Genomic DNA, 22,763 nt, shown 5'->3' on the forward strand with positions numbered 1-22,763 from the left:
TCACCAGCCTCCTTCCAGTAAACAGGTTGTCTTTTGGTCCAACCGGCCCACCCACGAGGAGAGCTGGGCTTTCAGAAGTGATCGGGGCTTCTTGGAATTAGGGAAATGGATAACTGGAAAGGACCCAGATGACTTTCATTCAGTTCGACACGAACAAGGGCTTTTCTAGAATCCCTACAACTGTTGTTATTGACAACTGATGCTACAACTTGGGTCACCAGTGATCAGCGTGCTCTGTGGCTTGTGCTGTGCAGAGCCGTGGGGAAGGGGAGCAGGCTTCTAGTAAACTCTTGAATATTTTTCTACCAGAACTTCCAGATAGAAGCAGTGACAGTGGGTGACTAGATAAGTGGGTGGATCGCAGAGAAGTTCTCACTCACTCTGTCTCAGGAGCCTTCGAGGGGAGACGAAGGATTGTTTTAATTAATGGGATTGAGAAGTCCTGCACTGGTGGCCAGCCCACCTGCTGTCCCCAGGATTACCCTGTCAGCTTATGAGAACGATGACAGAGCATCACAGCCCAGGATGCCACCTTCGAGGCGACAGCACTAAGGGGTCCTCCCAGTCCATGTTAAGCGCCTTCAAACGCTGTTCTTTCCCAGGGCATTCAAGTCTGATTAACACGCAATATTGGGCTTTATCAAACAGCTCAGTATCCTGTTACTAAAGACCCCATTCTACTCGAGGCTAGCTGTGTCCTCTTGATTTTCCTTTTGTGTCCTGGACTGTTTAGGCAGATCAGGGGTCTGATGAGGGGCCATGACCATGGTTTCAAAGTCCTTATTTGGATTTCCTCATTAAATGCTCAACCAGCACAGTGGGTCACTGACTCCAGGCGCCAAAAAGGCGGGAGAGCACGGTGCCGTTGATGTGCACTGTGTGCAAATGGCACAGAACTACACAAGTCTCGGTGAGGCCAAATGCACAGCTTCTGTCCACCTGTGTGTAAGGCTGACTGTGCCTTCCTTCACAGAGAACCTTTCTTTAAGTCCTAAAATAAAAGGGCCTTAAGTCTCAGTTGAAAATAAACCTAGACGTCGGTAGGAATGGCAAGGCTACTGTTAACTAGGAAGCAGTCTCCCAGGTACTCATTAAACCGTCTGCTTATTCACTCATCCTGCATTTATTGAGCACCTACTTTATGCCAAGCACTGTGGGCACGGGGAGTGCAAAAATCAAGAGGACACAGCTTCTGCCCACAAGGTACCGCCCAAGGCAGACTTTAACGTGATGGGAGAAGCAATGAGAGAAATCAGGTTAGAGTAGGTGTCGGGGTACATAAAACAACTGAGAGCAGGGTGCCGAAAGACGGACAAGACGGACAGAGACAGCTTTTCCAAGATGCCTGACGATTGGAACCGTGAGCCCTAGAGGGCACAGTGGTGGGTAGAGAAGCCACGTCAGGCAGGGACAGCAGTCTGGCCACTGGCAGGTGACTGACTTGTGTCAACTTAATGCCCATCCTGGGTGACAGGGGTGTCAAGGTTTAAAGTCCTGCAACAGGGAAGTGTTGGGAAGGGAATGGACTCTACCGATTCTGTCCAGGGGTTCTGAAGCTACAGATTTGACTGCTCACTGATAGAAAACATCAAGGCCTGCTGTAAGCACGTGTAGACATGTTTTTCTTATCAGTATTCCTTAAACAACTATCTACCTAGCATTTACATTGTGTTAAGTATTATGATTAACCTAAATATTATTTAATAATTTGTTTATTTTTATTTTATGTACATTGGTATGTCTGTGTGTGGAGGTGTCAGATCCCCTGGAACTGGAATTTCCAAACAGTTGTGAGTTGTCATATGGGTCCTGGGAATTGAACTCGGGTCCTTCAGAAGAACAGCCAGCGTTCTTAACCACTGAGCCACCCCTCCAGCTCCTGATACTATTTAAAATATATGGAAGTCTGGGGTGCGGCTCAGTTGGCAGAGTGTTTGGCGAGCATCCACTAAGCTTGAATGGCATCCCAGCACCCAGTAAAGTTAGGAATGGTGGCACAGACCTGTAATCCTGGCACTCAGGAGGCGGAGGCAGGAGGATGAGTTCAAAGTCATCCCCTGCTATATAGAGTTCAAAGCCAATCTGCGGGACTTGGGACCACATCTAATAAGCGGAAGTGACAAGCCACCAGCGCAACCTCACTGGCAGGAGATGCAGATGGGCAGAGGGGACAGGTGCTTGTAGCCTTGAATGTGCCTGGAAGGAGCCTTACTACCAGGGATATTCGAGGTGTCCCACGTTTCCTTTATAGTCTCGATCAGCATCTGTGGTCCAGGAGTCCAGAGTGTAGGATTCCAACGCTCGTATGCTGAAGTCTGAACTCTAACCCAAGTGGCCTGAGAGAGTGTCCTGGGAACAAAACTGAGGAGAGCCCGTGACAGAGCTCTCTCTTGACTCTGACTTCCTGAACTGTGAAACAACTAAGCCATGCTCTTTTTTCCTAAAGATTTATATATGTGTGCCTGCATGATTGTCTGTGTACTACATGTGTGAACTGCTCAGAGAGGCGGGCCAGAAAAGGGCACCAGATCGTTATAAACTGTCATATACCCACAGGAAATCCAACCACAGTCCCCTACAACTACAGTGTTCTTAACCACTGAGCCATCTCTCCAGCTCCCAAACTCTCATTTATTTATTTTAAAGACAGGGTCTCACTGTGTTGCCTAGCTAGTCTGGAACTCTGTAAGTAACCCAGGGTGGCCTAGAACTCACAGAGATCCACTTGCCTCTGACTCATGAATGTTGGGATCAAAGATGTGTGCCACCTCGCCCAGCTAAATGTCTCCTTAAGCGACTGGTTTCTTTTTTTTTTTTTTTTTTTTTTTTTTGGTTCTTTTTTTCGGAGCTGGGGACCGAACCAAGCGACTGGTTTCTATGAGGAGGTTTTTCATGATCACACCTGCCTTCACTGCCCTCCCCGTACCCCTCCTCTTCCCACTGATTCCCTTTCTCAACAGTCCCTCCTAAACTTTATTTTTAAAATATTTGCATTTATTCTTTGCCCCATATGAGATCAGGTGACCTATGTCTTCCCATTGCGCCTGTCATCATGACTTCCAGTTCATCCATTTTCCTGCCACCAACATTTCATTCATCCCGATGGCTGAGGAGTATTCCGTGACCACGGAATACAGTATACGTACCACATTTTCTCCTATTCATTTGCTGATGGGCACCCAGGTTATTCCATAAACGGGCTGGAACTGGGTGTGCAGCCCCTCTGCAGCAGGCGCCGACTTTGACTCATCTGGGGATATTCTTGGGCGTGTAGTAGCTAGGTCACATGATAGTCCTGTTCTCCATCTCTCTAAGGGACGTCATACTGATCTTCGGTACGACTTGCTGGGGTTTTGCATTTCAGCAGCAGCATAAGAGTCTCCTTTCCCTGAATCTTAGTCAGTGTTTGTTGTTTGTTTTCTTATCTTTCTTAAGTTTTAAATTTTTACATGTGTGTAAATACACTCCAAGTGTGCTTGTGTATTTCGTAAATGCCGTTTGCCCAAAGAGGCCAGAAGAGGGCATCAGATACCCTGGAACTGGAGTTACTGGACAGTTTGAAGAGTTGGTGCTGGGAACTGAACCCAGGTCCTACAGAAGAGCAGCCAGTGCTCTTAACTGCTGGGCCGCCTGCAGCTTCTGTGTGTTCTCTTGACAGCAGCTGTGAGTGCCCAGGAAGGAGTGACAGAGCAGATGGGACCGGGGCTGGACTGGCACATCAGGCAGAGGAGAGTGGAGGAAGAGCAGGGCGGCGCTATTGTAAAGGGAGCCTGGAGCTGGACGGCCCAGTGGGTAAAGTACTTGCCACACAAACGTAAGGACTGGCACTGTGCCCCCAGCACCCACACAGACACTGAGCAGGCATGGCAGCCCCCTGGATCCCAGCACTCCTGGGAAGCTAACCGCACTAGGAGAGCAGCTGGATAGCTAGAAACAGGCTCCAGCTTCAACAAGATAACCTAACCCACTGGAGGGATTGAGGAAGAGTTCCAGCGTCAACATCCAGCCTCCACTAGCACAGCCATACATTCGAGCAGGCATACAGGCATGAACACACACCACACAAATACACGCTGTTTTTGTTGTTTTCCTTTTGTCATCCTTGTTGGGTTTCTTGGATTTTGTTTTTGTTTCCCTTTTAGTTTTTGGGACAGGTTTTCACTGTGTATCCCTGGCTGTCCTGCAACTTACTCTGTAGACCTGACTGGCTTTGAAGTCACAGACATTTGCCGGTCTCTGCCTCCTGAGTGCTGGAATTAAAGGTGAGAGCCACCGCTACCCAGCCCCAGCTTTTTTTTTTTTTTTTTTTTTTTTTTTTAAGAACAGGGAACAGCGTAACAGGGTGAAAGGAAAGGAAGCCTTGCTACCGCCACTTCATCCCCTTCCTTGCAGCGGGGTCGGGGGTGGGTGGGGAGGGGTGGTGCAGCTGATGCTCAGGCTGGGTGAGGCTGGCCCACCTGAATTCTATTCTCCCGAGTACTCTCTGCGGCCCGGAAAGAACTCTGTAGCAAGCCTTTCATATCGATGACTTTCCCCATTCTTAGCCAGGACCTTGTTTCTATTTAGATTAATAACTATGTAATGATTACCTTTGATGACTTAGACGGTGTCATCTGGAGGAATTACGGGTCTCATCCATCTCCTGTCCCCCCATCTCCTCTGCCCTCCTGGAATTATTCCCGAAGAAGAAGCCAATTAAGAGCAGCCCGACTGTTCTAACGCAGCCCTCCTTACCGTGTAGCAATGCCTAATGGAGTTTTAATTTCCCCATGGTGAGTCAATATTTACTTTAAGAAAGAAAAATGTCACCATAAACCACTGCCCCCAGTGAATTTGGTAGCACAACGGGTTAGGCGGGTTTTTGTTTTGTTTTGTTTTGTCTTTTTTCTTTTTTGGCAAACAGGGATGGAAACCCAGAAGGTTAGGGGTTGGGGCTGGGGTGGAGATGGTGGGGTGCCACTCAAACAAACACAGTTGTAGGGAGGATGGTAGTTGTTAAATATTTTGCTTTGCATATGTAGATGACTGTCAGGAACTCAACTACAGTTAAAGGGCATGAAAGGAAGCCGCTAAAATACAGAAGGGCCACAATTTATTCCGGCCTTTTAAGAACTTGGGGGGGGCCAAGGAGAGGTGTATATCAGGCATCCCCCACCCCACGAGAAGCCATTGTGGCTGTTTCACACCTTCCCCCACTGGGCTTCCATTGGAACCAAATCCTACGGGGGGTTTTTGTTTGTTTGTTTGTTTGTTTGTTTGTTTTTTACAAAAACCCATTAAGACTTTTCAGGACTGTTCCGGGGGATAAAGTTCAGCCATCCCCCCTCTTAGTGAGTCTGTGCAGAAACAATGTAACTCATTGCACTGAGAGACAGTTTCATTTCCCAATTCAAAAGCTCTCTGAAGAACGCGCCTTACCAAATGAACACTGTATACGGAACTTGTCACAATTCTTCCTCCTGACACAAATAAAAGCTAACACCGGTTGGCAAGTATGTAAAACAGCCATGACAAGGTAGCAAGGAGAGACAGGGAAGCACACAGGTTTTGATGTTGCTTTAGAAGCTGGGGGGGGGGGGGGGGGAGTGCTTGGCAGAATGACTGGCCGGCTTCAGAATGTTCCAGGCCGCAAGTGAACAAGCCACTTTCATGTCGACTTTTCAATGGTCTAATGACCCCCAGCTTCTAATTAGCCAAAACATGACAGAAATCTCAACTTTTACAGCAATAAAAGCTGCCAGGGAGAAGACCACCCAAGTGACAAGGCTCTTCATTCAAAAGTTTGCAGGTGCCCAGGGTGGCTGTAATTATGAGTTCTAACACGGTGGGAGACTATTCTGAGCGTATTCAAAACTGAACGAGGAAAAGGATCGCCCTCTCTTTAAATTTGTGCTCATGGCAGTGACTTTCCCCCTATTCAAACTGTTGATTGAAGGCTGTTATCTGTTTATCATCCCCAAATTATATTTCTGTTCTCTTAGGGGCTGTGGCCTTGAAAAAACATTCACATTCGGTGTCTAGTTAGTAACAAGAAAAGACTCCTAAAACTGCAATTTCATAGGGAAAAACCCACAAGCAAGAACCCCAGATTGTACCTCCAAGTCCCCAAAGGCATCACGCTTCTTTGTTCTGCTAAGAAAAATTAACCTCAATCTCAGCTCAGGGTCCCCAGGTTGATTACCATAGTCATTTAAATACTGTAATCTCATTTTCATCCTGGGGATAAGGGGAGGGGGGGGGAGTGCCGAGAAGGGATTGGGGAGCGAGACTGGAAAGAGAAAGAGAGCCAGGGAGGGGAGAAGCCGGAATAAATTTATCTGACAAAGGGATCGTGCCTTTCCGCGTACAGAACCTATTTCGGATCCTTCCACTTGATTGGAAAAGTTGATGAAGTTTAAATGAAGCAGAATTAGAACCTCAGGCTGCCCGAGTATCGACGGGGGGAGCTTCGCAAGAATGTGCAATTCAATAGCCCCGGTTTGCGCAGAAGACAAGGGAGAGGCCTAAATGGTATAATCTTCAATCGCATCGAACATCCACACTGACAAGGCAGGGTAATGAGTTAGGCCAGATCAGGCCTGTTGGTTAAAGAAATTAATCCCTCCCGCTGCCCAGAGACAGGCTTTGATGCCTATTGTGTGGCCCGGCCCAGTCTATCTAAATGGAAACTAACCGAGAGGGCCAGCTCTGCTTTTCATTGCTGGGACTAATCTGATAACAATTTGCTTTCTCTGATTAGGGAGGTAGAGAGAAGGGACCCTGTGTGGGAGAGGAGAAGCAGGGCACCTTCCTTTTGAAAGGGGAAGGCTACCCCTGACAGCCTAGATAGAGTCGTTGCTAGAGACATCCCAGCTTGGCCCAGCAGATACACCCCCAGGTCTGGGCTTCCGTGGGAAAGCAAAAAGCCATGCTGGGTTTTGGTGATGCTGAGTTTCCTCTTCAAATATAAGTGGTGTCACTGCTGGTGCGGATTCTGAAGGCGGTCCCAATGTGACCCCGATGTCCTTTACCCAAGTGACTGCCCTCTGTGCCTTTGTTTCCTCCCCAGGTTGTCCATGCTCATGCTTCTCCTATTTCACATTTCCTATGGGAGTCGAGCTTCCGCTTCCTCTCAGGCATCCATCCTATCAGTCCCCTGCTGGACCACTCCAGGTACAAGCCTTCTCCCTCTTCCTAGCTCTGCATCTAGGCCACATCACAGCCCCACACTGGCGTCCCCATGCAGTGGCTTCAGCAGTATTCACGTGCTAGAACTGCTTATCTGCCCAGCCAGCTCCAGCCCTCTCCATAAGAGGCTGCTCTGTAGACAGATCAGACCTCCATGCGGACCTGTTGTATCCTCCTGTCCCATCAGGACGAAGGCATCTCCTAAGGTACCAGGCAGTGACAGAACCTGACAAGCTGCAAACTCACTCACAAATGCAGACCCCACATTTGTCCTCTACATGACCTTGGGGCTGTTAGCCTTTCTGAGCTCAAAATATGGACCTCCCAGAGCTAAGATGATGGGTATGGAAGGTACAGTGCTGAGGGGTTGGTGTGTGCAGCTCAGTGGGGGGGGGGGTGCAGCTCAGGGGGGGTGCAACTCGGTGGGGGGGGTGCAGCTCGGTGGGGGGTGGAGGTGGCATCTCCTTAGCCCTCCCAGCTAACCCCCTGAGCTGTCCCAGCAAGTGTGAAGAAGGAGGGTGGGCTGAATGCTCTCAGCAGTAAAGAGCACTGACTGCTCTTCCAGAGGTCATGAGTTCAATTCCCAGCAACCACATGATGGCTCTGTAATGAGGTCTGGTGCCCTCTTCTGGTGTGCAGGCACACATACAGGCGGAACAGTATATACTTAATAAACCTTTTTTAAAAAAGAAGGAGGGAAGGCTATGCATTTGGGTACATTTGCAAGGGAGACAAACAGTAGCAGGCTGCAGTATGCAGTCACCTGCCAGGACTGTGTTGGTACTGTACCTTTGATGGCAATACGTGTGTGTGTGTGTGTGTGTGTGTGTGTGTGTGTGTGTGTGTGTCAGAGACAACGTGAGGAAATCAGTTCTTTCTATCCCTCAGGCATCTGGGATCAAACTTGGGCCTTCAGGCTTGGTGACAGTGCCTTTACCCACTGTACCAGGTCAACAGGCCTTGATGATACCCCCCTCAAAGTCTTAATAAGCACGGCAGAAAGGGATGGGAGAGAGGGAGGGAGGGAGTGAGGAAGGGAGGGAATGACTTAACACGTGAGAGGCTCTTGACAAACTGCAGCCATTGCTGCCCCTAAATTCTTCTGGCTTGGTTTATACATTGGTTGTGGCCTGGTGCTTCAAGTCCCTACTTTGGCTTGAAGTCCAGCTCCTCTGACTTTAATCGAGTTATGCAAACTCTGTAAGCCTCAGCTTCCTTACTGTAAAATGGGAACAGTAGAACGGCCACATTTGTGATTGTTGCAAAGGCACAAGGTACGAAATGTGTCCGAAGGGCCGGTTTGGCTCAGCATGGAGTCCCCTACCTGAAGTACTGTTGTTACCAGGTCCAGTGGTCTCCAGCCAAGAGCTGCAGGCTCTGGGCTCAGTCTCTCCTGACAACTCCCACTTTAGAAGAAGCCAAACCCCAGAGCATCCCGCTACAAGGCTGAAGGAAGCAGAGGGGCTCGGAACACGGGGTAGGCACCTGCTTTCCTTTTGTCAGAAGAGTTCTTAAAAGATTTACTTAAGCCTCTGAATTCATGCCCGCTGAGTTCATAGCTTCCAGAGCAGGCAAAAAGCTTCAGTGGCAGTTTATAAAGCTTTGGAAGCAACCAGAGTGCTCAGCCCAAAGGGACCCTCAGAACCTCTCCAGAAGGTTCTCTCAAATTGTTGGAGATGTCAAAGCATTTCAGACTTGCTTGTTGAACTTGCAAAAGGGAAGCAGAGGGAAGACTGTGACCCTAAGCCATCAATGTGACATGTGTCCTGCCATCATTTAGTTCTCTATATCCAGCCAGAAGAGATATCAGAATGCAGAGCGACCTGCAAATGTATATGTCCCTGTCTGTCACCTGTTGGCCAATCCCCATCACTGCAGCTGCCAGGCATAGCTGGGACTCTGGCTGCTTTCTGGACCTGACTCTGGGGCCTTTGGATTCTGCATCCTTTATCCCTTATCTTTGGACTCTATGAGTCTTTCCAGGCCTTGACTTCCTGCACAGCCTTACCTTAACCCTTTCTGTCTCCAGAAGCTCATGGTGGCCACCCTGGCCTCCTTCTGCTCCAGGGCCCCAGATTGTCCCTGAATCTGCTTTCACACAACTTCATACTTGTCCTGGGACAATCTCCTCTCACGAGTCCCTAAACACAATGCGGATACCCCACGCTTTTCAGAAGGTCAGTCTTAAAAGCCTAGAAGTGGGTCTAGCCCCTGGTAACAGGTCCCTCATCACCCTTGTCCTGAAGAACTCTGGGCTTACTGTTTCTTCTCCAAGGCCTCATGAATTGTCTGGTGCAGAGACAATGGCTATCTTGTCCTAGGAGTCGCCCCTGGTAGACAGACATTTGGTATAACATTATAACCTTTGGCAAATAGCTGAGCAGGCAAAGTTAGTGTGGTCTCAGGGTGACTGCAGGGGAAGAGGAATTCAGTGCAAGAAACAGGACTGACAGCAGTGAGTGATTTACAAGTAGACTATGAGCTCATCACTGTGGCCAGGTACACGGAAATCAGAGGAACTGTGTGATACTTAGTAAATGAATGACACATGGCCAGGAGAGGAACAAAGGACTCTCTAGTGTCACTGTCCCGTGTACCCTTTACCCCACCACACCATACATACGATCCCCTCTCCTGAAACACTTTTCTCCTCCAGTCAAAGTTGACTTACCCAGTGACTAATGAAGCACCAGCTTCGGCCTCACTCACTAGCACACGGCCTCTTCCAAGCTACTGAGCATGACTTCTGAAACTATCATTTCGTACTGTCAGCGTGGCTCTGTCTATAGAGTGCTCACCTGGCATGCACGACGCCCCGGGTTCAATCCCCACCCAACTAAAACTGAGCTTTGCAGCCTGGAATTGAGCACTCAGGAGGTAGAAGCAGGAGAATCAGGTAGGAGAATCAAAGCCATCCTTGACTACATAGTGAGTTCAAGACCAGTCTTGTCTACATGAAACCTGAAAGAAAAAAAAATTAACAGAGGTCCCCAAACTGCCTTCAGAATCTACCTCTGTTCTCACTGCTCCAGCCCCCAGCACGCACACCTAATCCTCCTGCAAACCCTCGCCTTCCCTTCCAGCTGTCTGCAGCCCTGAGCAGAGACCCTTCATGTCCTGTCTACCCCTACTGTATCTTCTAGGCCTCTACTGTTGCTCCTTGTCTTTCTTCTGCCTATGGCTGTGAGCTCTGTGAGTGCAAGGCTAAGGTCTTGTACCCAGCCCTCCTATGCCAGAGGTATACACATGCTCAGAAAGGAGACGGTGGCTAAAGCAGCGGTTGAATTCACGTGTCATTTTCTGTCACCTCCTTAACAGACTCAGGGTGGAGGTTCCATCCTTCTCGTCGGGAACATCTGCACAACTCTGTCCTTGCCCAGACTGGACTCTCCCCAGGTGCCCCCCTCTCCCATCCATACCCCTGAGGGCCAACTCACTGGATAACCCAGCCCAGCTGTACTGTGCTCTCCGCTCCTGCCTCAACCTCTGAATATAGTGCCTTGGCCTCCCTCTCCTCTCTTTTTTTTTTTTCCTCTCCTCTCTTAATGCCCTTAAAAACTTGGTTCCAATCTTTGAAGATTGGGGATTTCCCAATAAAGACAGTTGCCCCCACACACACACAACTTTAACCCTTGTGTTTCCAGCCATGTCTCCACAGTGTAGGGCGATAAACATGTGCGCACGGACTGATGGATTAATTAGTAATTTCAAATGCTACCACCACAAAAACAAACCTCCATTGTTGTTTGGCTTTGTTTATTTTTGCAGGGCTAACAGTGGAACCCAGGGTCTCAGAAGCTAAGCAAGTGTTCACACACTGACCTCTACCCCAGCCCTCAGCGTCTGTCTTCTTAAAAGATCTGCCAGGAGGCCGAGGAAAAATAGAAGCGCAATTAGACAGAATTCAAACAATGGCACCTTAAGGTGGCGACATGGCCTAACTCACTGTGGTCCACAGAAATGAATCCACAAAGCCACTGGCAGACCACCGAGTGGATGCCTCAGCCCCTCTCTATGCTCTTTGGGATAGGCTGGGACTTCTCAGCATCTGTAAACTGGTACATTTTCTGGCACGGTAGTCCAGCTTGAATGTTCTACCATCACGTACGAATGACCAGCCACCCGGCAGCAGTGTGGCCATCCACAACTTGAAATCACAGAGCTTCTTAGGGTGAGCTTTTAATCTCTTAGACAAGACACAAAGGATGCTGGTCAACACAAAGGACTCAGCTTGCATGCTTCTGAGTTCGCCGGCCTCTTGGATATGTATTGTTTGGTTCCTATAAAAGATCAACACTCCCTCTTTTCGGGTCATTACGTATTTTCTGCAATCCTTTTGACAGACCCTTCCCCCTTCTGGGTGTTGTCCGTTCTGACCTTTGGACTCACTGACCCTTGTCTGTTTCTTGACCCACCCCTGATGTGCCTTCAGATTAGTGGGTGGACCATTACAGCTGTTTTCCTTATAAAGCCCATTCCTGCTTCCCTGAAATGTGGTATTTAGAGTCACAATGAAACCGCAGGCTCTGCTGTGCGGCGCCCGCCCACTATGAGCCGAATTTTTCTACCCTGCGTCAATCCTGTTTCAAATCTTCGTTCATGCAGAGTGAAATAGGATCCTGGGAGTTGGTAAGGCAGAGTCGTGAAGCTCATACCCCAATCAGTGATTGCTCAACAAACCGGTCTCTCTGCTAATTAGTTTTCTTAATGAGTTTATTGAGCCACCTGTAAGATGGCTGAAAAAAATTTTTTTTTCTTAAATTGTAATGTGGGCAGGGATTGAGGCAGACAAGCAGCAGACAAAAGCAGCTCTAAGGGGAAGGAAGAAAACAGACGAAAGGGAGTCTCCCTGAGATTACATTAGGTTTTCAAGAGGCTATGGTGAGCTATAGACGGGCCAGCCTTTTGCTCATGGCTTCTAGCTCGAGCTTTCTCAGCCTGGAACTTAGAGATTCCGATCCCTTGCTGCAGGTCGGGAGGGTCTGGTTTCACATTTTGACAACCTGAATAGCATCCATGATTAGTCCGTCCACTAATCGGGGGCCTTGAGCACCTCCTCCTGTTCCACTAACCAAAACCAAAAACCAAACAAACAAACAAAACGGCTCTAGGAGTGAGTGCCCGGAGTCTGTTGATCTCCTGGACGCGCCACTGAGTGATACTGGCCTGAGCTGAGTACCATCGGTGTCAACGTCATCGTTTCTGTGACACAGCATCGCATTTAAACCAGTCTTCGTTAGAGCCTGGACACGTAGGCAAGGAAAACCCAGTAATGGTTTTCACCAGGCTTAAGCAGGGTGCACTGTCAGCTCTAGGGTGGTAGGGTGACAGATGGACTGGGTGACAGTGCTGTCAATCACAGCGCACAGTGACACCAACCTAAGCACTCGGCAAGCATGTCTCATTGTAAGTTCCCTGTGTTTAGACTCAACAAACTCAATGTTATTTTCAGATTAAAAACAGTATGGGTGTGTGTCGGTGTGAGCTTATGGGCACCACACGTATGCAGGTGCCTGAGATCAGAAGAGTTAGTCAGATCCCGGAGCTGCCTGATATGGGTGCTGGGAACCGAACCTTGATCCTCTATGAGCTCCTGGTACGTCCTCTGGACCGCTGAGCCATCTCTCCAGCCTTGAGCATTCTCCTACCTAACATCAACAGCTGAGGACACAAGAGTTACCTTAAGGAACATAAGGGTTTGTGATCACAAAACCAAGCATTCGCTTTTAACATGCCCTCTGAGGACACCCATGGCTAGTCACAACCTGCTGATCCTCAAGACTCTCCCGTGAACAGGTACCAACTCTCGTCTCAGAGGTAAGCTCCACCCCTACTCACCAGGGGTGGCAGAAGGCTGGGGTTTGTTGGTTCGAAGCCACTCTGCTGGCCTTTTCCTCATGAGGGAGCTGAAGTTTCATATCTGCCCAGCCAAGCTGGAATTGTCCAAAGAGGCCTCATTTGCACAGATGGATGAACTTTAAAGAGGAACCAGGGGACGTTTGCATTTAGAGTTGAACTGTAACCAGTGGCCAACCCGTGCTTGGGAGGTTAGTTTCCTTGACGTTTGTTTGCAGTAGCAAACAATGAGAGATTCAGCGGTTACTGTCTTTGCTAAAAGCCTGCCAGAGGCCGCACATTCGAAGTGCTGAGCCCCCCTTGGTTTTGTCCATCCATCCTGAAGGCCACTAGGGAGGAGGAAGAGTGCAGCAGGCCCATCGTTTAACAGGTTCACATGTCAAAGGTCAGGACAAAGCTCTGTGGCACTTTCCCCTCAAGAATGGAACGTCTCAGATCGGGAAAGGCCCAGTCTCCTGTAGGTGAGACACAGGTATAGGCATCCCAAACAGGAGTGCACCTCCAACAGTCCAGAGTGAGATGGCAAGGCACACTGAGGGAGTCCATATCAGCATCTCGTGAGGGTGCAGCTAATGGTGTTTGTTTTAAAACCGGGGGTGATTCGAGTGAATGATTGGTATCTACTTATTTTGTGAGACTGGAGTAGGAATCAGGAATTCGCACACACCCGGGACAACTCCACACCCCCAGTCTAGATACATTTTAAAAACAGAATCAGTCCTTCAATGAGATCTCGAAAGCTTCTGGAAACCCTAGAATGGTTTGAAAACCACTGTAATAGAAAACAGGTTTTGAGGCCTGAGATCAGCACCCTACTGAGTCACCACTTCCGGTGCAAACACGACAACTTGAGTTCTGTTCCCGGAACCCACACGGGGAAAAAGAGGACTGAGTCCTGAAGGGTGTCCTCTGATCACCACACAAATAAAATACAGACGAGCCTGACTTACACAGCAACAACTGGGTCCAAAGCGTCCCCATCGGTGTTAGGGAGTGACCTCGAACTTGTCCTGAGAGGTCTCAGAGTTCTCCCTAAAGGAACAGCTTTCCTTCACGCCCCAGCATTGTTCTGAGGGTCACATGATCACAGGCTGGCTGGGTTCGGTAGGAACAGCCCGGTTCTGAAGTCTCCTCTTCATTCTAGCGCCTCCTTGTGCTAAGAGGTGGCCATGCAGCTAGGCCAGGGCAGTGAGGAGCCAGTCCAGAAACCGGAACCTCATTCTCCAGCCCCTGAGGGATGAGACTGGGCATCAGCCAGCCAGAAGAAGGCTTTTATTTAAAACAAGAAAGGGGACAGCCATGCTTTTTTTTTTTTTTTTCTTTTTTTCGGAGCTGGGTACTGAACCCAGGGCCTTGCGTTTGCTAGGCAAGCGCTCTACCACTGAGCTAAATCCCCAACCCCGACAGCCATGCTTTTTAAAAGACAAGGTGGCTCGAGATTGAAATCCTGGCTCTCGGGAGGTGGAGATGGGTGATTTGCGGGGGCTCCCTGGCCAGCCAGCTTAGCCTACCTGATGAGTTCCAGGCTAGTAAAATCCTGTCTCAAAAACACAAGGTGGGTGGCTTCTGAGAAACAAACACCTGAAGTTGACCTCTGGCCTCTGAACATACACACTCAACACAAACATGGGTGTGCACAATCATAAAGACACACGCAGTTGCACACATAAAAGAATGAGGAGGAGGGAGAGGGAGGAGGGGAAGAGGGAAAGGAAGGAGCAGAAGGAAGAGGAGAAGAGGGAGAAAGGGGAGGAGGGGCAAGGGGAGGAGAAGGGTAAGAAAGGGGAGGATGGGGAGGAGGGAGGAACTGAGAGAGCAAGATGGATAAACCCACGGCAGTGCATCCTGCCCAGGCTGTTCCACAGGATAGTTTTTAATTCCCCTCTAACATTTCATTTCCTCCTATTACACTGTAATTGAATGTAAAGGACCCAAGCGATCACAGCCATATTCTCTTTGGCAGACAAACCGCACACAGTCTTTCCCCACCATGTAATGAAAACATGGGTATCTTTGTGCAACTCGGCTTTGGCCAGCCTGCCTTCCTAATGCCCATCTCTGTCTCTGTGCTTACGGTCGCCAGCATTAATATTTATTAGCGATGTTAGGCTATTAGTGGGCTTGGTGCGCCTGCCTGGCTTTGTAGAGCATCCAATTTGAACACACTTGCTCTGGATAAACACTTCCTGTGCTGGTAATGATAACAGCGCAGCACTGAGTCCTAGGAACTAGAACTTGAGTCAGAGTGAACGGCCCCAATGCTCAGACTCTCCGGAAGGGTAGAGCATCTATCCACAGCGGGCTGGCTTCTCCAGTCTCCTCACCCCTGACACGGACCTACCTTGGGCTCCCTCTCCTCAAAACGGAATGTTCTGGGCTTGTAGTTCACTGGAAATCTCAGAGGAGGTGACCTGTGACATTGCCTGACTTACTGTGTATGTGTGCCTGTGTTTTGTCACGTGTGTGTCTCCCTGTTTGTATCTCTGTGTGCCTATATGCCTGTACGCATGATTCTATGTGTGGCTGTGTCTCTATGTGTGGACCTCATCTCTTCAGGTAAACCCTAAGTAGTCAAGTCTCCGTAGGCAGGGGCTGAGTTTTGAACTTGTTTCTATGCTTCCCCCCACACCCCAGCTTAGGATGGCCCTAGGCGTCTAATAAACACTTAAGAAGTTAGTTCTTCACTCTTGTCAAGTCCTAAGAAAGTATTGATCACTTCCGCAGAGATGCTGAGTGAGACAATGCTGGAATCAGATTCATCTGTGAACACTTCCGACTGCCTGTTATACAGGATGTGACAACCGTGGGTCACCCTTGATTAATTAGTTATGGCTTGTGGCCAAAATAGCATGAGGTTGTAAGTCAGGAGACCAGACACCAGGTCACAGGAGCAGCCCAGATGAGTGTTTTCCCTGGTTGGAGGCCTCCCTAAGCCTCCCAAAAGGAGATACATTGATGTCAGCAAACTTCCTTCTAGCCTCAAATGCTTGATTCTATGACTTTATTTTACAAATGTATGCTCTTCTTATTTGTGACATAAACCCCCTCAGGAACAAAAAAACAAAGTCGGTAATAAATTATGAAAAAAATCAGGGGCCCTGATCATTCACACATTCTGAGGGTGCTGGATTCAATCAATCCCGCCCCTGTACTGCAGCCTGCCTCTCTGGGGTGACAGAAGATTCAAAGCCGTCAGCGGAGCAAACTGTGCAGTCTCTCCCCGTAATTGTATTGACAGGATATCAGCCAAGTTGCTGTGGTGGGAAGGGTATGCTCTGACAGGTTTTGTGAGGGAGCCTCGAAGGCTACTGTGGCAGGATTCTATGTTGAGTCTCCGGATTCTAGGGAAATGAGAACCAAGCAGGGGGAAGCTGGGTTCTTTCCCAATTTAATTTTAGGCTTCCCAAAGAGTTGCACAGGAAGGAGAGCTGGCTGGCTGCACATCACTTGACAATAGAGAAGCCCCTGCCAATGAAAACTATTTACATTATTTTTGTGGTTGCATAAGACACCATCTTGACTCAATTAATGGCTATTAAGTCAGCAGTTGGCCTGGGTTTCAGGACATGAGCAGCTGCTGAGTGTTTATGGCTAAAACACCTGCTAGCAAATCTGAGGTTTCCCCCTTTTCCTCTGGTTGCTGTGGCTTCATGAAGATATGTGATGTGTTTTAATAACTGAGGCAGATACATCCTGGTAAATTCCACGGGTGGAAAATAAGAAGATTGGGTTTGTTCAGTCAATGTCTCGGCATTTGAAGTCGAAAACGAAGGAGGAGGAGGGAGAGGAGGAGGAGGAGGAGGAGAAACAAACAAGAGACCTATCCATGAGGAGACTCAATGTGCACAACAGCCCCCCCCCCCATATGGTAGGATAAACATTTCGGGGTGTGGGATTCCTCTCATAGAGATGTACTGCTTCAGGCTCAGGAACAGATAAGCTAACATACACCTCAGTTCCCAGTATTCCCCAAAGACACCCAGACCCAGAAGCACCCACATGATGAGGAAGCTATTCACCCCAACAGTGGGGCCAGCAAAACTGGATCCTACAAGTCAAGCTCAATCAAAATAGCAAGACATTTGTACAAATATATATATATATATATATGTATATATATATATATTAAATGTTCTGGAACCCTAACTACCTTTAATATTTCCATTTTCTTTAAATCTCCCCCACCCCATGTTTCAGAATTCAATTTTTCTTTACATAGAGAAAGCTGTGTTGGGCTTTTAGGCATGGCTTTTAAGCCATCTCTGCCGGAACCTGGCGTCAAACCTTGCAGACATTTCCCTATGCACTGGTTTAGAAGAGGCAACAGGGAGTAGCCGGCTTCCTTTTCACATTCTCTCTCTCTGCCAACTTTTATACTGGCTGAGTTTTGATGGAAGATCTTACAGGAAGAGGCAAATATTGAATGCGGACATCCTAACAGCTAGCTGAGCTTCCAACACCAAGAACAACTGGAGGAAAAGACTGCCCCCTGCTGCTACTTGTAAGAGTGTCCCAAGCCCTGTCACAAAGAGTGTTAACACGGGGCCCCTGCTATTGGTGGGACCAGGGATCAGGGACCAGGACAGCCTGAAAACAGAACCCCATTGGTGGATCAATCATCACCCATTTTAAAAAAAAAAAGAAAAGAAAAGGAAAGAAAAGAAAAGAAAAGAAAAAAAAAAAGATCATTCCTAAACTCTCTTCCAGAAACAAGGATGGAATTCCTCCTGAAGGCTGTCAAGTTAGCGCCACCTACAGGCCAAATGCTGTCATTCATTACAGCCAGGGAGAAAGCAAAGGGGAAGAGGGGCGGTATTCACATGTTGTATTGACACGCATTGTAGTTTATACATCTACGTACAAATGCTAAACATATAGTGAGAAATATATAACACATGTGTGTGCTAGACATATATACAAGTGAATGCAGATATACATATATATGTGTCACCTGGTATGAACGTTACCGAAGAATTCACTGTGGAAGTGACTCTATAATGCCCTTCCTCTCATATTTAAGTGGAAAGGAGCTGCACACTAGTGACACCTGCTTAAAGCGATGTTGGACTAGATGCACCAGGTCAGGAGGATAACAGCGGGGACGGGGAATGCCCTCTCAGAGGGGAGGGGTAAGGGAGGAACTCTTGGAGGGAGGACAGAGGTGAGAGGAGGGCAGCATTTGGGATATAGATAGATAGATAGATAGATAGATAGATAGATAGATAGATAGATAGATAGATAGATAGAAGTAATGTTGGAAAATTATTAGTACTGCCATTGATAGGCGGTACTTGATTTTCTCCTTGGCCTAAGGCAATGAATTCCAACTGTCTGTCCCAGGTCCCTGCTGAGATTAGTAATCGAAGAAGTAAGCAAGACCTATTCCACTGTAGAGACAACTCAGAGGGCCAGTGCTAAGAATGCTGCTGCACGGGTTCACTGTATCTAGATTCTATCCTCCGAGGAGCTTTAATTAGCCCAGAAAGTTCTAATTATATAAGTCTGCCTATAGTCAGAGAAACCATCAGCGCGCCCATCCCTCTCCGGAACCTGGGAAACCGAGCTCATTTTTAGAAGCATACTGCCCTCTAGCGGCACAATATAAATTTGCTCCACTAAACTTCAACTTTACTTTTTCTGTCTCCCCGCGCGTAAAGAGTCCACCGCCACGTGTAGTTTTCAGGCAGGCAGGAAAACAAACAAAGGTGCGGGGAACTGGCACTGAAAGGGAAAGTGATCCGTCTATAAACGCTGCTCCCACGCGAGTGCCAGCCCTGTCTCCTAGAGGGGTTTGGATCCCACATCCCGACACACTTAGGGTGGTGATGTGATGCTTCCGCGAGAGTCCCAGAGCACCTGCTGCATTGTAGACCAGAGGTGCTGGGGAAGGTGGGTCTTGGGTGGCAAGGGCAAGGATGGGTACCTGAGATCTATCACCCTGCGGGTAGATCGAGCCCCGTAGATATTGCTCTATCCATAGTCTTTCCAAGTCGTGGGGAAAGACCCCACTAACGTGTGCCACTTGAGACACAGAGGTTCCTGAGGTTCAGGGACCGGCTACGACTGCAGAGAGTCCAGGCCTGTTCCACCCCAGAGCAAGTTTCCAACACTGCGCCCAAACCCTGGGCCCTGAGGACAGGGGGTTCAGCAGCCGGAAACCATCGGCGGCGTCGGTGCCCGCGGAGGGGACGATCGCGCCCGGGCGCTCACCTTGACAATGAGCGGGTTCTGAAACATGGAGTCACGCACGACCCCCAGCCTTTCGTTCTCCATGCCCGGGCGGATGTCGACCACCGTCAGCGGCCGTCGGGGCGGCGGGCAGATCTGGCTGACCGTGCGGTGCACGGGCTGCTTCTTCTTCTTCCATCGCGAGAGGTCTTTCCGGGGTTTCCCCGGGTCAGGCATCCTGGGGGTCTCCGGGATCAGACCCTGGCTGCAAAGTCCACAGAGTTCTGCGCTGTCTGAGGACCCCAGCCCCGAGCGTGCGCGCGCTCCGGGCTGCACCACGGGGACCCTGGGGTGTACCCCGTGGCAAAGCAGACTCCGGAGCAGAGCGCGCCCACCTGCGGAGCCTCCGTCGAACGCTTAAACGCCGCCAGTTCTTCGGAGAGATTTGGGCACCTCGCTGCAGATTGAGACAGGGAAGAGTGTCTAGACTACCCCTTTCAGAGAAATGGAATGTCCCGTCTCCTTGGCGACAGGACGCCAACAGCTCAGGAGCTTCCGGTTTTCTTTCCAGAAATTCTTAGCAACCACAGAGACCTTTTAGACTTGTCTCGAGTCCATATGGAAAAACCCAAGAATCGAATCTAGGTTGTGTTAAAAGAAAAGAGGTTTATCCTTGGCTTACACCCTCCCTCTAACTACCCCACTCTAGTCACAGTTCCTTCCCCCTCTCCCTCTCCCTCTGTGATAAAACACCAGGACAAGGAACAACTAGAGAAGGAAGAGTTTATTCCTGCTTATGGTTCTAAAGGGATACGGGTCCCCTGTGGCAGGCTGGTATGGTGGCTAGAAAAGGTTTCTGAGACCTCACATCCTGAACTCCCCAATCATGCAGGAGGGAGGGAGGGAGAGGGAGAGAACACTGGAAATAGCAGGAGACTTTGAAACCCCAGTGACCTACTCCAGGAAGGCCATACCTCTAGACCTCTCCAAACATCTCCACCAACTGGAAAACAACTGTTTAAATAGATGACACCATTCTCATTCAAGGCGAACCACTGTAGACCCTGAAGATTTCAACCTGTATCGAAGGCATTTTCTCTTGGGGCATTTTAAAAACCATTTAACAATTTCATGCGTAAGCATGACGAGCTGTGTTCATACCATCTCCTTATTCCTCTCCCCAGTTGCTGAACCCTTCTGGTCAGCAAGTCCCTCTTCCACTCTCAGGTATCATTTTGTGCCCCACTGAATTCAGTTAAGGCTGCTGACCTAAGCATAGGAGAGGGTGACTTACACTAGGACATAAAGTCCTCCTTGCCCCCCAACAACCATTAACTGTCAAGGGCACTTTGGGATATGACCAGGTCCTCACCATGGCTACTGATTAGGAGAGGGTTGTCACTGTGCAGCCCTCACTGGCCTGGAACTCAGAGATCCATTTGCCTCCGATGCCTGAGGGCTGGATTAAAGATGTGTAATAAAGGGGTTGGGGATTTAGCTCAGTGGTAGAGCATTTGCCTAGCAAGTGCAAGGCCCTGGGTTCGGTCCCCAGCTCCAGAAGAAAAAAAAAAGATGTGTAATGAAGCTTTGCAAGTCCACAGCTCTGTTATAAAGACTCTTTACAGATTTATGTGTATGAGTATATTTGTCAGCACATGTGTTAATGCATCTATGTCTGCCTGATGCCTGCGGAAGTCAGAAGAGGATTCTGGATGCTCTGGAACCAGAGCAATGGATGTTTGTGAGCCTCGGTATAGTGCTGGGTCCTCTGCAAGGCAAACAAGTGTTCTTAACCAATAAGCTCTCCTCCAGCTCCACGCTCATGGATTGTAACATGGTGCAGTAATGATGTCTATTATGCAGTCCATATGAAAAAATAAGAATTCTTTTTGGAGGCTCAATGGTTAAGAGTACTGCCTGCTCTTCCAGAGGACCTGGTTTCAATGCCCAGCACCCACATGGCAGCTCACAACAACTGCCTGTGACTCTAATTCCAGGGGATCTGACACCTTCACAGACACGTGCAGGCAAAATGCCAATGCACATAAAATTAAAATAAAAAAGAATTATTTCTGTAAAATGCTCCCTTTTATTGTACGCATATGGATTTCGGCCTACGTGAAAGTCTATGCCTCAGTGCATGCCGTATATGTGAGTTCATTGTTCCACCTTCAACATTAAACACAAAAATACCCACTTCCACAAGACTCTGAGTTCACCTCGGAGCAAGATGCACTGACAACCAATATGAACTCCAAGGCTTTGCCTACCATCAGTGGACACTGTCAGTGCCAAAGCAGACAACATAGACGTCCAGCTGCTCAGACAAGGCTTGACACAGACCTGCAGGGATGCAGTGTGTCTACTTACGGTTTTCCCAGGCTGCTTCACTATGTAACCCAAACCTGTGATCCTCCTGCCTCAGCCTTACACATGCTGGGATTACAGGCATTTGTTACTTCAGCTGGCCAATTGTGCTTTTTAAAAGATTTTTTGAATGTATACGAAAGTTTTGCCTGCATGTGGTATATGCACCATGTGTCTATACCTGGTGCATGAGGACATCAGAAGAGGGCATTGGATCCCCTAGAACTGGAGTTATGAGCAGTTGTAGGGCACCTTATAGGTTCTGGGAACTGAACCTGGGTCCTCTGGAAAAGCAGTAAGTGCTCTTAACCACTAAACCATATCTCCAGCCCATTTAAATGAAAGATGCTTAACAGCTCACACAGAGAAAGTCACAGTAGTTTGAAGGAGAATGGCAAAGTAGAGGGGAAAGCATGGATTGTATCCCTGGGCCAGATAAATCATCTTACCAACTTGCCAAAAGCCTCAAGTTTTCCCACTACAAAATGGGACTGAGACAGTATTACCTAATAAAGATACCTACGACATAGGATTCTTGTAAGAGTAAAGAATAAAACTTATGGCTTTTAGGCTGCTATATAGCTCAGTTGGTAGAGTGCTTGTTCAACATCTATTAGGCCCTGGGATCTGTCCTCAGCACAATAAAAAACCTGGTGTGGTGGTATCTGCCTGTTATCTCAGTTCTGAACGTAGAGGCAGAGAAGTTCATGGTGTGTTTGAAGGCACCCAGGCTACAGGAGATCCTATCTCAAACAAGAGAAAGTCTTTCGACTTTTATGACCACCACACAAAAAGCTTAACGTTCGGGTGATATTAGCTCTAATTTGATAATTTGATGGCCCAATTACTTTTTGACTTATTTTTTTCTTTTCGAGATGGGGTTTCTCTGTGTAGCCTTGGCTGTCCTGGACCAGGCTTTGAGATATACCTGCCTCTGCCTCCAAGTGCTGGGATTAAAGGCGTGTGCTACCACCACCGGGCTGCTTTTTCTTATAAGTTAAATTTTGGAGTTTTTTTTTTTAAGACAGGGTCTCACTGTAGACTGACTTCAGATTCGCTATGTAGATCAGGCTTGCTTCGAACTCACATATACCTCCTCTGCTTCTGGAGGGCTGGGATTTGCCTGGCTTGCTTAATTAGGACACACTTTTTCTCTATCCTATACATTACGGCAGGAACATAGGTAGGCAACTACGCATGCGCCC

At 48.5% G+C, this 22,763-nt stretch overlaps 1 protein-coding gene across 2 annotated transcripts in view; it reads right to left on the reverse strand.

The window, feature by feature from the left end:
• The window catches only part of Cfap77 (cilia and flagella associated protein 77), a 122,739-nt gene extending 103,280 nt beyond the window's left edge, over window positions 1-19,459 (reverse strand). The window contains 1 exon segment of one of the 2 annotated variants that reach the window (NM_001127563.1): window positions 19,234-19,459. In NM_001127563.1, the coding sequence (NP_001121035.1) occupies window positions 19,234-19,428 (195 nt within the window). In that variant the 5' untranslated portion in view covers window positions 19,429-19,459. 2 annotated transcript variants of the gene reach the window in all.
• Window positions 19,460-22,763: the final 3,304 nt, after the last annotated feature.

Source organism: Rattus norvegicus, chromosome 3, assembly GCF_021556685.1.
Source record: "Rattus norvegicus strain SHRSP/BbbUtx chromosome 3, alternate assembly SHRSP_T2T, whole genome shotgun sequence".
In the NCBI taxonomy this organism is placed as follows: domain Eukaryota; kingdom Metazoa; phylum Chordata; class Mammalia; order Rodentia; family Muridae; genus Rattus; species Rattus norvegicus.